The sequence below is a fragment of the Hemiscyllium ocellatum genome, chromosome 24 (assembly GCF_020745735.1).
Source record: "Hemiscyllium ocellatum isolate sHemOce1 chromosome 24, sHemOce1.pat.X.cur, whole genome shotgun sequence".
In the NCBI taxonomy this organism is placed as follows: domain Eukaryota; kingdom Metazoa; phylum Chordata; class Chondrichthyes; order Orectolobiformes; family Hemiscylliidae; genus Hemiscyllium; species Hemiscyllium ocellatum.
In genome coordinates, this window is record NC_083424.1 from 49,018,826 (window position 1) to 49,031,828 (window position 13,003).

Consider the following 13,003-nt stretch of genomic DNA (forward strand, 5'->3'; position numbering starts at 1 on the left):
CTAATTTAGGGCATTTTTTTCCCCCAAGAATGTCAAAAACAATCACTGACAGAACCTACCATTTAATACCCATAAAAATCGAAAAACATATTGGGAGAGAATTTTCACTAGATTTGTACCTGCATTTCCAGTGCACTCAGCTGAACCAGTTTAAAAGTTGAAGAGCTTAAAAAGAAAGTTGCACCCATAAATGCTATACACTGTTTTTCACAACCTTTCCACTGGTTCAGACTTCAGTGTGTCCAAATCAGGCCTCCCCCACAAAACTGGCTACAACCCTTTGTTGAAACTGTGACATACTGCTGCTTCTTGAAGGCTGCTCGAATTGTACTTACTTTCTTAGGATCACAAGAAGTATAAATTATTCAAACATAAGGAATAGAAGGAAGCCATTTATCCCACTGTGAATTTGCAGGCTACAAAAGAGCTAACCATCTTAATCCCCCCGGGCAGCATGCTTCAAGCACTGTTCCATCAAAAGAGTTTTAATTAACATTTACAAACTTAAGACATTTTGCAATGTTTCTAAGCAAGTTACTCACAGATAGAGATCTGAGCACACTTACTAAAATTTTTATTTGCAGTGATAGCCAAGATTGCACCGCTTTACCACTCTTTAATACATTAAGGAGTGCTTGTCAATGGAACAAAATAGAGGATTAGTTATATGAAATTTGTGCTAATTAGTTGAAGATTTTGTATTTGCAATAATGCAAACAATTTTAGTAGAGACATAATTGACAATGCTTATGTGCACATTTTGCCGGTTGCACCTAAAACAGAAGCTCTATCTTATTGACTTTACTCATCATAATCCAACTGCTTCCTTTATAGAACACAACAACAATGTTTTTCCATTATTGACACTATGATTCTATGACTATGGAACCAGACAATTCTGCAATTTGCATTGCAGTGCCTTTGACCTTGCTTCAGGAATGTATTTTGATGTTTTTCCAAATGTCATTTGCCAGTTTCATAGCGTCATAGAGATTTACAGCACGGAAACAGACCCTTCGGTCCAGCTCGTCCATGCCGACCAAATACCCAACCCAATTTAGTCCCATCTGCCAGCACCCAGCCCATATCCCCCCAAACCCTTCCTATTCATATACATACCCAAATGCCTTTTAAATGTTGCAATTGTACCAGCCTCCACCACTTCCTCTGGCAACTCATTCCATACACATACCACCTTCTGCGTGAACAAGTTGCCCCTCTTTTATATCTTTCCCCTCTCACCCTAAACCCATGCCCTCTAGTTCTGGTCTCACTGACCCCAGGGGAAAGAATGTGTCTATTTAACCTGTCCATGCCCCTCATAATTTTGTAAACCTCTATATGGTCAACCCTCAGCCTCCAACGCTCCAGGGAAAACACCCACAACTTGTTTAACCTCTCCCTATAGTTCAAATCCTCCAATCCTGGCAACATCCTTGTAAATCCTTTCTGAACGCTTTCAAGTTTCACAACATCTTTCCGATAGGAAGGAGACCAGAATTGCATGCAAGATTCCAACAGTGGCCGAACCAATGTCCTGTACAGCCGCAACATGACCTCCCAACTCCTAGACTGAATACTCTGACAAATAAATGAAAGCATACCAAACGCCTTCTACCTGCATCTCTACTTTCAAGGAGCTGTGAACCTGCACTCCAAGGTCTCTTTGTTCAGCAACACTCCCTAGGACCTTACCATTAAGTGTATAAGTCCTGCTAAGATTTGCTTTCACAAAATGCAGCACCTTGCATTTATCTGAATTAAACTCCATCTGCCCCTTCTCAGACCATTGTCCCATCTGGTCAAAATCCTGTTATAATCTGAGATAACCTTCTTTACTATCCACTGCACCTCCAATTTTGATGTCATCTGCAAACTGTACCTCTTATGATCACATCCAAATCATTTATATAAATGACGAAAAGTAGAAAACCCAGCACCAATCCTTGTGGCACTCCACTGGTCACAGGCCTCCATTCTGAAAAACAACCCTCCACCACCACCCTCTGTCTTCTACCTTTAAGCCAGTTCTGTATCCAAATGGCTAGTTCTCCCTGTATTCCATGAGATCTAGCCTTGCTCACCAGTCTCCCATGGGGAACTTTGTCCAAAACCTTACTGAAGTCCATATTGGTCACATCTACCACTCTACTCTCATCAATCCTCTTTGTTACTTCTTCAAAAAACTAAATCAAGTTTGTGAGACATGATTTCCCACACACAAAGCCATATTGACCATCCCTAATCAGTCCTTGCCTTTCCAAATACACGTACATCCTGTCCCTCAGGATTCCCTCCAACAACTTGCCCACCACCAACATCAGGCTCACCAGTCTATAGTTCCCTGGCTTGTCCTTACCACCCTTCTTAAACAGTGGCATCACATTAACCAACCTCCAGTGTTCCGGGACCTCTCCTGTGACTATCGATGATATAAATATCTCAGCAATAGGCCCAGCAATCGCCTCCCTAGATTCCCAGAGTTCTGGGGTACACCTGATCAGATCCTGGAGATTTATCCATCTTTACCTGTTTCAAGATATCCAGCACTTCCTCCTCTGTAATCTGGACATTTTTCAAGATGTCACCATCTATTTCCCTACAGTCTATATCTTCCATGTCCTTTTCCACAATAAATACTGATGCAAAATACTCATTTAGTATTCCCCCCCCATTTTCTGCGGCTCCACACAAAGGCCGCCTTGCTGATTTTTGAGGGGCACTATTCTCTCCCTAGTTACCCTTTTGTCCTTAATGTATTTGTAAAAAACCTTTGGATTCTCCTTAACTCTATTTACCAAAGCTATCCCATGTCCCCTTTTTTGCCCTCCTGATTTCCCTCTTAAATATACTCCTACTGCCTTTATACGTTAAGGATTCACTCGATCTACTCTGTCTGTACCTGACATATGCTTCCTCTTTTTCTTAACCAAACCCTCAATTTCTTTAGTCATCCAGCATTCGCTATACCAACCAACCTTCCCTTTTACCCTAACAGGAACATACTTTCTCTGGATTCTTGTTATCTCATTTCTGAAGGCTTCCCATTTTCCAGCCGTCCCTTTACCTGTGAAGAGAGGCAAATGAGGCTTGCACTTCAATCTTCATTTGTGCATGCATCCAACCAACAGAGATAGTGAAATGGCTGAGTCTACACTCGACAGTCTCTGCAACAACTTAGTTTACTGATAAAGACTTTTATATTTCCTTGCAACTACTACAACAATCAGCTTTTGAACATTCTTGCCTAATACCATCGAAATTGGCCTTTCTCCAATTTAGAACTTCAACTTTTAGATCTGGTCAATCCTTTTCCATTACTATTTTAAATCTCAGATGGAACCCAATCTCTTTCTCAAAAATATTGTTGAAAAGGACACAAAGTATTCCAAAGTAGGAAAGAGCTGATATGGTGGAATTTGAAGCTCAGCCTAAGCATTCAATTTTGTTCTTGGCCAAATTGCATCATTTTTGAAGGCACCTTACCAATATAACATTTAAGAAAGAACTTGCATTTTCAAGAGACTCACATTCACAGGGGACCCAAGAGCACTCCAAAGATTTGCTTTAAAATGTAGTCACTATTTGAACACACAAAAAGGCTAATGTGCTGCAATGCTCTCAATCAATAGCGTGGAACAATTAACATGATTTTAAACTGGTGTTATAAAATTGAAAAAACAATACATCAAGAGAACAGGTCCTTCAGCCCTCCAAGCCTGTGCCAACACGCTTGGCCCTTTCACACTAAAACTGCCTTCACTTACAGGATCTGTATCCCTCTATTCCCTTCCTATTCATGTTTTCATCCAGGTGCTTTTTGAATGCTGCTATTGAGTCTGCTTCCACCACCGTCCCTGGCTTCACGCTCCAAGCACTCACTACAACTTGTGTGAAAAATGTCGCTCATACATCTCTTTTAAAATTACACAACCCACCACTCCAGCTCGCACCCCTGAACCCGTGCCACCTAGTAATTGACCCCTCCACCCTGGGAAAAAGCCTCTTTCCAGTATATCCATGCCCTTCACAATCTTATAAATTTCTATCAGGTCACCCCTCAACCTCCCACATTCCAGAGAAAACAAACCCAGTCTATCCAACCTTTCTTCGAAACGAAAATCTCCCATACCAGGCAGCATCCTTGTAAACCTTTTCTGTACCTCTCCAAAATATCCACATCCTTCTGATAGTGTGGTGACCAGAACAGTATGCAATATTCCAAGTGTAAAATTCTATAAAGTTGCAGCATAACTTGCTTCTCCTTATCCTCAATGCGCCTCCCAATAAAGGCTAGCATGCCATAACTACCTTGTCTACTTGCGCTGCCACCTTCAGCGATCTGTGGACTTGCACACCCTCTGCATAACAATACTCCAAAGGGTTCTGCCATTCACTTTAAAATTTTCAACTGTTCTTGACCTTCCAGAATGGATCACCTTACATTTGTCTGGATTAAACTCCATCTGCCATTTTTCTGTCCATGCCTCCAACTGATCCGTATCCTGCTGTATCCTCTGACAAGTCCCCTCACTATCCACAACTCCACCAATCTTTGTATCATGCGCAAACTCCACCGATTTGTGTATCGCCGACATGGTACTGTGGTACTTGAGAAATAAATGAAACTGGGAGAATTTCCTGTTCTTCTTTTACTTCCAACTGAAGAGGCAAATGGATGCAGTTGTTTTATCACTCAGTTAAAAAGCAGCAGCTTTAACAATAAAGCTCTCCCTCAATATTACACTAAACCGTCAATTTGGTTTACATCTCAAAGTGCTGCTCCAAAGCTTGAACCCACAAATGTCTGCCTCAATGCAGAACTTCTATCAAAGAGCTAGATTGACATATTAAGTACTCCAGGAAGAAAAATAAACATAGCCTTTTGTATAACTCTTGCAGAATACAGGCATAGTCTTTTCATGAATGTGACAGATCTCTTGATCACCCTGTGTGCCTCATGCAGAATTTGTACACACTGAACAGAATGAGTACATTTTTGCATAGAAAACAAAAGGGAAGCTGAAGTGAATTTGAATGAGAAAAAGTGTTTGACAAAGATACCAAGGTCCTAGCAGAGACAGCATTGATATGCTGGACTGAATGGTCTCTGTTGATCTATCAAAATGTTATGATTTTATGATAATAATAAACAGAGGCTGGGTTGGTCTTTTATTTCTGTTCAGTTGTTCCGAGGGAGTCATTGAATAGGTTTTGGTACAAATATTTGTAAGGCTCCTTCACAGGATGCATAGTTTAACACAAGCCAAAAATAAAATAATAATAGGCTAACAACTTGTACTTTTCAAGTCGGCTGCTGTAAATCAATGTTAGCCTTTAGAAGAAACATTTGTGAAAAGAGGCTACATTCATGCCTTTTCTTTCAAAAGCAACGCTGGGAAGTTTTTTCTTCCATGGGTTGGTAACTTGTTGCAGGAAAAGCCTCAATATTTTAATGAAAATGAGGCTTGCACTTCAATCTTCATTTGTGCACGCATCCAACCAACAGAGATAGTGAAATGGCTGAGTCTACACTCAACAGTTTCTGCACCAACTTAGTTTACTGATAAAGACTTTTATATTTCCTTGCAACTACTACAACAATCGATTACAATTTATGTACTGAGTGGCCCACCTATCTTGCTGCTAAGGCCATTAAAACAATACTTCCGCCAGAAATAAATGCCATCACTAAATCCATTTATAACAATAACACTTTCCAACCTTCAAGCCCAAACAAAGGGCAAGCATATGGAGAGAAAAAAAGACACACACCCAAGCAACTCTGCCCTGGAAACAAAAAAGCAGCAGGAAGAAGAGTTAGCCACAGGTTTTCCCACTATTCCATAAAACGATCACAACTGGATGGATACAAAATTTCAGTTCAACACATGGCACTCATAGCCTGAAAACAGAATGAAATCTAACACCCATATGATACTGGGAAGACTATTACCAAGAGTCATAGAAGACAGCTTCTGAAGCAACATTATAAGGCTATGCGGTCGTGACATCACTGCCCATTCCATGGAGAGTTGCGCCCAATGTGACAGGAAAGGTTCAGAAAATCCCTTCTGTATACGCATGCCCAATTACCAGTAAAAATAACTAACATTTATGGTTGAGATTTATCTTTGAAAAATGTTTAATTATGAACTGAATTAAATGTAAAAAAAAATTGAGACTTCACTTAGACTTATGACATTGTTATCTGCCAAGTCTTTGCAAAGGTCACAAGGAGAAATACTTACTCTGCGCTTCAGTCGCTCTCTCTCCCTCAGCGTCAGTGTGTCTGCCTTGGCAATCACTGGCACAATATTTACTTTGCTGTGAATGGTCTTCATAAACTCTACATCTAGAGGTTTCAGGCTGCACAAGATGATAAACAGTTAAGCACAGCATACACTTCCCCTAATTCACTGGCACATTGGAACTTCAGAAACAGAATGCAATATTCCAAACAAAATTGACAATCATTCCTGGAACAGTAAAGTCCTTAAATACTTGAAATTTTTTTGAATATTGGATTAGCATTACTTTTGATTTTGTAAATTTGATTGTGGCTAGCAACAGAATGGGCTCCAGATGTTAACAGCAGTTATATAATTCAGTAGACATTAATAATGTAGAATGCAGTAATCTCCCATGCTGAGCAAGGGTAAAGAAGTTTTATGCTAATGACCCATGGGGATATGTTCATCACACGGCAGTTCACTATACACGCCTCTCCAGAGAGGGTCCTTGCTTAAATTCAAGAGGCAGCACAGTGGCTCAGTGGTTAACTCTGTTGCCTTACAGTGCCAGGGATGCAGGTTCAATTCCAGCCTTGGGCAAGTGTCTGTGTAGAGTTTGTACATTCTCCCCATAACAGGGAGACCTGTGTGCATTTCCTCCACATGCTCAGTTTCCTCCCTCCAAAGATATGCAGGTTAGTTGGATTGGCCATGCTAAATTGCCCAGTGTTCACAGATTTGTAGGCTAGGTGGATCAGTCATGGGAAATGTGGCGTTACAGGAATACAGTAGGGAGCAGTGTCTGGGTGGGATGCCTGGAGGGTCATTGCAGACTTGATGGGCCAAATGGCCTCTTTCCATACTGTAGGGATTCTATGACTAGGCCTCCATATACAGAGGCCTTCGGCATCTTCTGAACAATGGCCCAGAATGAGAAATCATACTGATTGGGCAATGAGACAAAACTGCCAGTCAAATATATTAACAAAGCCAGGGTCCTGGAAGACAACATAGAGAGGAACTCATCCGAGTGTTGTGACAAATACAGTTTTGAGGGTAACAAGTCGCAATAAAGTGGACTGGCACCACTAAAGGTATTGCCCAATGCAAGTGTGCAGCAATAAAGCTCAACATTCCACAACATTGCTATAACCTTCAATTCCTCTCCTCATCAAAGTTTATTTCTGAAGTCACTTTGGAGCTTATTTGGTGATGTTTTTGTAGAAGATAAACTGGCTGTCTTGGAATAAGAGTGTGGATATTTAATAGATGGAGAAATGAAGCTGATTATCATACGTATATGATCTCATTCTGGAGGGAGAGTATGGGAGATACATTACACATTAACAAAAACACCTCATTTACCATAGAATCAATTGTTACAGTGCAGAAGATGGACACTCATCCCATCACGTCTGCACCAGCTTTCAAATGAACATTATTTAATGCCATTCTCCCATCCTTACCCCATAACCCAGCACACTGCTTGTATTTAAACAATCATAGAATACCATGTTGTATGCCTTGATTGAATCTTTCTTCACTATACTTCCTGATAGTTCATTCCAGTCACAAAACCAAACTCAGATTCCAAGATTTAATAATATGTATTTATCCAACATTTGTGCTCTTTCATCTCTCTAAACAAGAAAACCCTCAGGATTCAACACAATTCCTGTCATTACAAGACTATGAGATAAAAGGAGCTAGCATGAATGAAAAATGAGAACTTCAATGTGAAAAAGTAACCCCTAAAAATCAAAGCAAGTATCCATCTCGAAGGTCTCACAAAGAAGCTTCAAAAAACAAAAGGGTTTTAACAATGACCTTTTAAGTTACTCTTGCTTAAATTCCATTCCGACATGTTCAAAAAGATGGCCTTTTTCACCCAAGATTGGCACAGCAATTTACAGCATTACTGGGCAAATTCATTAAGCAAGTTCCATGGTAGTAGCAACAATGGTGGGTATGTAATCAAGCATATTTTAAATCACAAGCAGTGTAGAACGAAGAACGTTTTCTTACCCGTGGCCAAAAGGGGAGATGAAATAGAAACAGCAGTGGACTCTGTTGTCTACAATATGTCGTCTATTCAGGCCACTCTCATCATGAAGGTACCTTTCAAATTGATTGTCAATATATTGAATGATTGGTCTGAAGCTGCACAGAAAAACAGAATAGAAACAATAGTATCAATCAGCACACTATGCCAAAATCAGCCTATTAGATGCCTTAATGCTGATCCACTAACTTCGGACTGAATACTGTTATTCATAACTAAGTCTTCACCAGGAGGCCAAGGTTCAAGTCCCACTTGTTCAAAACACATGTAATAACATCTTCAAATAGGTTGATTAGAAAATATTTATACATGAGTCTAGATTTCAAGCAGATATGTTATCAATTTTATTACAAAGCAAAGGAGATCTTAGAAACGCTCTTTGGAAAATTGCTGCAGTCAGAGGTCAGGTCCTTCAGCTTTCACTACACAACTAACTTAAGCACATTTTTAAGAATGACATTGCATTTATCATGCAAGACAAATAGGAATAAAGAACGAGCACCTTGCGCATTCGCAGCGTTTTCCAAATGAGCTTCAGATCAAATTGATTAGCATTGTTACGATCCCAGCTAATGTTATTACAGGACAAGTCAGATCCAAGGTGGGAATCTGGCTTGATAGTTTATATTTTGTATTTTTTTGGTTTGATTTTAATGAGGTAACCTTTCGCTGATACACAGTTATGCAATACTACAGATTCAGGTTTAACAACAAAATAGAAATTTATTATGCAAAAGTAATGAAGATTAAATAGAATAAGCAAAAACATTTACACGTAACGCATTCAAAGATTTGTGCACAGTAAAATACAATCCCATTAATCCCAACAGCATTCCATTTCTGTACTCCAGACAGAATGACCTTTTCTATCCTAGATAGAGGTTGACCTGGTTGTGGCTTCAATTGGCTGAGAGAATCTGATAGCCTTTACCCTTATTTGGTATAAAACAGAGCTTACACTCTCTCAGCTTCAAATAACCTCTCCAGAGTTTTAAACAAACACTGCGGTCTGGAACTTCTAAACAAAATTCCTTACACTAAGGCTAAGGTTATTTTCTTCCTTTCTCAGGAGGGACTACTTTACATGTCTAGCTTCACCTGAGTACACTGCAGAACTGTCCAAATTAAACCCAAAAGTTTTGTTTCTAACCATGAATGTTTCTCCTAACCTTCTAAAATAAAATTCCAGAATCTTCCTTTGGAAAGCATAATACTACACTGTTTATTTTGTTCACTAGTAAACTCTCCCAACGTAAACAAAAACCCATTACGCTCCAGGAAGTCGCTCCCGTACATGCTTTCAAAATAAGTCACCATGACTTAAAAAAGTTACATGCTAATCATTAAATCCCTTTGGATACACAGGAAATCCATGTGCCACTAGTTCAAATTTGAATACAAAAATAAATGCTACTGAAATGTATCACGTCATCCCAATGCTTTGGAAGCCAACACAGCAGGTAATGCACAATGGATAAAACACAGGGGTCACCAAGCCAGGGACTGTGGCTTTGAATCCCATCTGAGGTGAAGTTAATGTTTGGGTCTTCTGATGCAGTGGTACTATCCCTAGCTCAGGGCCAGAAGGTCCAGGTACAAGTCCCAGCTCAGGTTGTGATGGCCACCAAGATACAGCATGATACATCATAAAGCTTAAATTTTTTTTTAAAAACACAGAGCAGCCAATGTGCTTCAAACGAATTGAAAAGCCAAGAAGGTAAATAACCAGTTTGTGTGTTTTCTCCCACTGTTATTGAAGGAAGAATACTAACCTAACATCAGGAGAACTCTGCTCTTTTACAAACCATACCATTTATTTCACACCTTCATTGATAGGAAATTCAGAGTCAATTACATTTGACACCCCATTCAAAACATATCATCTTAAACTATGCTGCCTCCTAAGTGTCAGTATAGCTATTGACCCACCTCCAACTCAATGATTGACAATGTCACCAATAAAAATAAAGAATTCTAGTCAAAGTCTCAAAAACACTAAAATGACAAGAGAACCTATAGGTAATGGTTCATTAATGTTGTTGAATCATCACTCAGTCAAATTGAGTAACCACTGAAAGACCCTTCTCTTATATGGAAGCCAGTCTTGCATGTACTACCTAAACTACCTTGGAAAAATAAAGAACAAAAAAGAGTAATTTTGTACTTCTTGCCAATCATCTTCAGAAAAACACTGGAAAGTTATGCTGTGACTAAACTGGTAATATACAGTGAAATTTCACATTACTTCAAAAACGGGTAGCATCTGTGGGGAGAAATCAGCGTTAACATTTTAAGTCTTGTGACCCTTATTCAAAACCGCCTTTTCCAGCAATTTCTGTTTTTGTTTCTGATTTCCACATTCATGGTTCTTTTAGGTTTTGGTTTAGTATTGGCAAATTGATTCATGGGGGGGAATGTTATACATGTACCTGGCAGTTTTTAAATTTATTAGATTTGTATAATTAAACTACTATGAAACTGCAAGCTATCAATTGTCCTGTAAAAATTGACATGATCATAACAATGAAAATCTGCTTTCCTTCCCAGCATATCTGGGCAGTCAGACTTGTGACCTCCTTCCTCTACTTGGTATTAGCCAAAGTTGTGCTAATCTCACACTAGAACGAATTTCAAATTGACTTTGGGCTAACAATGAAACACAATCTTCTCACTCAACAAAGGATTCAGACCCACATCAGTTACCAATTGAGTGAAAATACTGGAATCTACACAGATTGAAACCCTAGCTTGTGCTAAACTAATCAGTCTTGGTCACTGTAGCAGTTTAGCACTCCAGATTAGACAAAGTTAAGGCATAATTCCAACACTGTGATGGAAAGTTCTGAAGCATAGGTGACAAAATTAGGTACATCTACAACACTCCGCTTCCCCCCCTCCATGAATCAACTTGCCAATACGAAACAAAAAACTAAAAGAACCATGAATGTGGAAATCAGAAACAAAAACAGAAATTGCTGGAAAAGGCAGTTCTGAATAAGGGTCACTAGACTCAAAATACTAACGTTGATTTCTCCCCACAGATGCTGCCAGACCTGCTGAGCTTTTTGGAGCACTTTTTAAATTCTTGATGCCAATACTAAAATGTTAGGGTCTGTGCAAAAGTAATAGCTATTTAGGCAAGATGCTCAATATATATTTTTCTCATTCAACCTGTGGTATCGTTGCCAAACAGTTATTTCCCCTACCAAATTGCACTCAAGGAATTTGTGTCCAACCATATTTCTGAACTATTGCGATTTGTCTGCTGCAGATATTCCAACAATGCTACTGATGAGTTACAGGATTTGAACCCAGCCATAGTAAAGCAAAGGTAATAAATTTCCAAGTCAGAATGGTGTGAGATTGGAGGGAAACTTGCAGGTAGTGTGGTACTCCCTCATGTCCGTTAGGTCAGGGGTCTGCGATCTGCAGCGCTTTAACATTCAAATTGTACCTTTTCCTGTTGGATTGTATTTTCAGGTTTTTGCCACAATAAAAGTAATTTGAGAAAAAGATGACCAGTATTTTACTGTGAAGATTATGTGACAACCATTATGCTGCTTATTGTTTCAAAAGAAAATTTTAAACAAAAAAATGCTTTGGAATAAAGTTGCTTGACTGCTGAGGCCACACTTTGTTGGTTATATAGAAAATAACCGCCATACTGAATTATTCTGAATGTGCTATTAGAAGCTCGGATTTAATCATGAGAATCCAATGTCCAATAAAATCTTAATTCTATGCAGTATAAGTTAGTTTGTTTTGAAGATGAATTTTACAGCTAAAATTATTTAAGTCAAAAAAGTAATAATTCAGAGATCAGTATAGTTGAGATTTTCATTCATTCATAACTTGAATACATTTTATTATGCACGCAAATGATGCATCCTATAAGGGATATTTGGTAATTTGTTAAATATTTGGTTTAGAACCACCAATTTCTTTTGAGAATCCAACTATCTTTATTTTAGGCAAAAAATAAAAGCAAATTACTGCAGATGCTGGAATCTGAAACAGAGAGAGAAAATGCTGGAAAATCTCAGCAGGTCTGGCAGCATCTGTAAAGACAAAAGAGCTGACATTTCGAATCTAACTGACCCTTTGTGAAAGCTCAGTTTTGACAAAGGGTCAGTTAGACTCGAACGTCAGCTCATTTCTCTCCTTACAGATGCTGCCAGACCTGCTGAGATTTTCCACCATTTTCTCTTTTGGTTTATTTTAGGCAATTGATTTTCAAAAGGACTTTAAAATTAAAGAAAGTTTTTATCGGTGGTAGAGGTCATGGGTTTAGGAGGCACTGTTGAAGAAACCTTAGTAAGTTGTGCAATTCATAGTTACTCTGCTCTACTACCTAGAAATGGGTATCCAATTAAATGGATGTGGACTTGGCTGATTGTTTACATATTTCTTCTACATCTTATTTAGTAATGTCCTGCTGACACTATCCAAGACAAAGCCCACTTGATTCGCACCACATCCACAAACATTTCAGTCACTTCACCATTGACATACAGTGTACACTACCTACAAAACGCATTGCAGAAATTCAACAAGGATCCTCAGATTACACCTTCTAACATCATGACCATCTAGGAGGAACAGGGGAAATAGATAGATGGGAACACCACCATCTTCTAGTTTCCCCTTCAAGACACTCACCATTCTGAAATATGTTGCTGTTCCTTCACGGTTGATGGGTCATAAAACT

At 39.1% G+C, this 13,003-nt stretch overlaps 1 protein-coding gene across 2 annotated transcripts in view; it reads right to left on the reverse strand.

Annotated features, from left to right (window-relative positions):
- The window catches only part of zgc:63587 (uncharacterized protein LOC393431 homolog), a 128,700-nt gene that overhangs the window by 65,466 nt on the left and 50,231 nt on the right, over positions 1-13,003 (reverse strand). For both annotated transcript variants that reach the window (XM_060843776.1, XM_060843775.1), the window contains 2 exons: positions 8,259-8,393; positions 6,252-6,369 (listed from right to left, as the gene is read on the reverse strand). In XM_060843776.1, the coding sequence (XP_060699759.1) occupies positions 6,252-6,369; positions 8,259-8,393 (253 nt within the window). The remainder of the gene's footprint in view (positions 1-6,251; positions 6,370-8,258; positions 8,394-13,003) is intronic.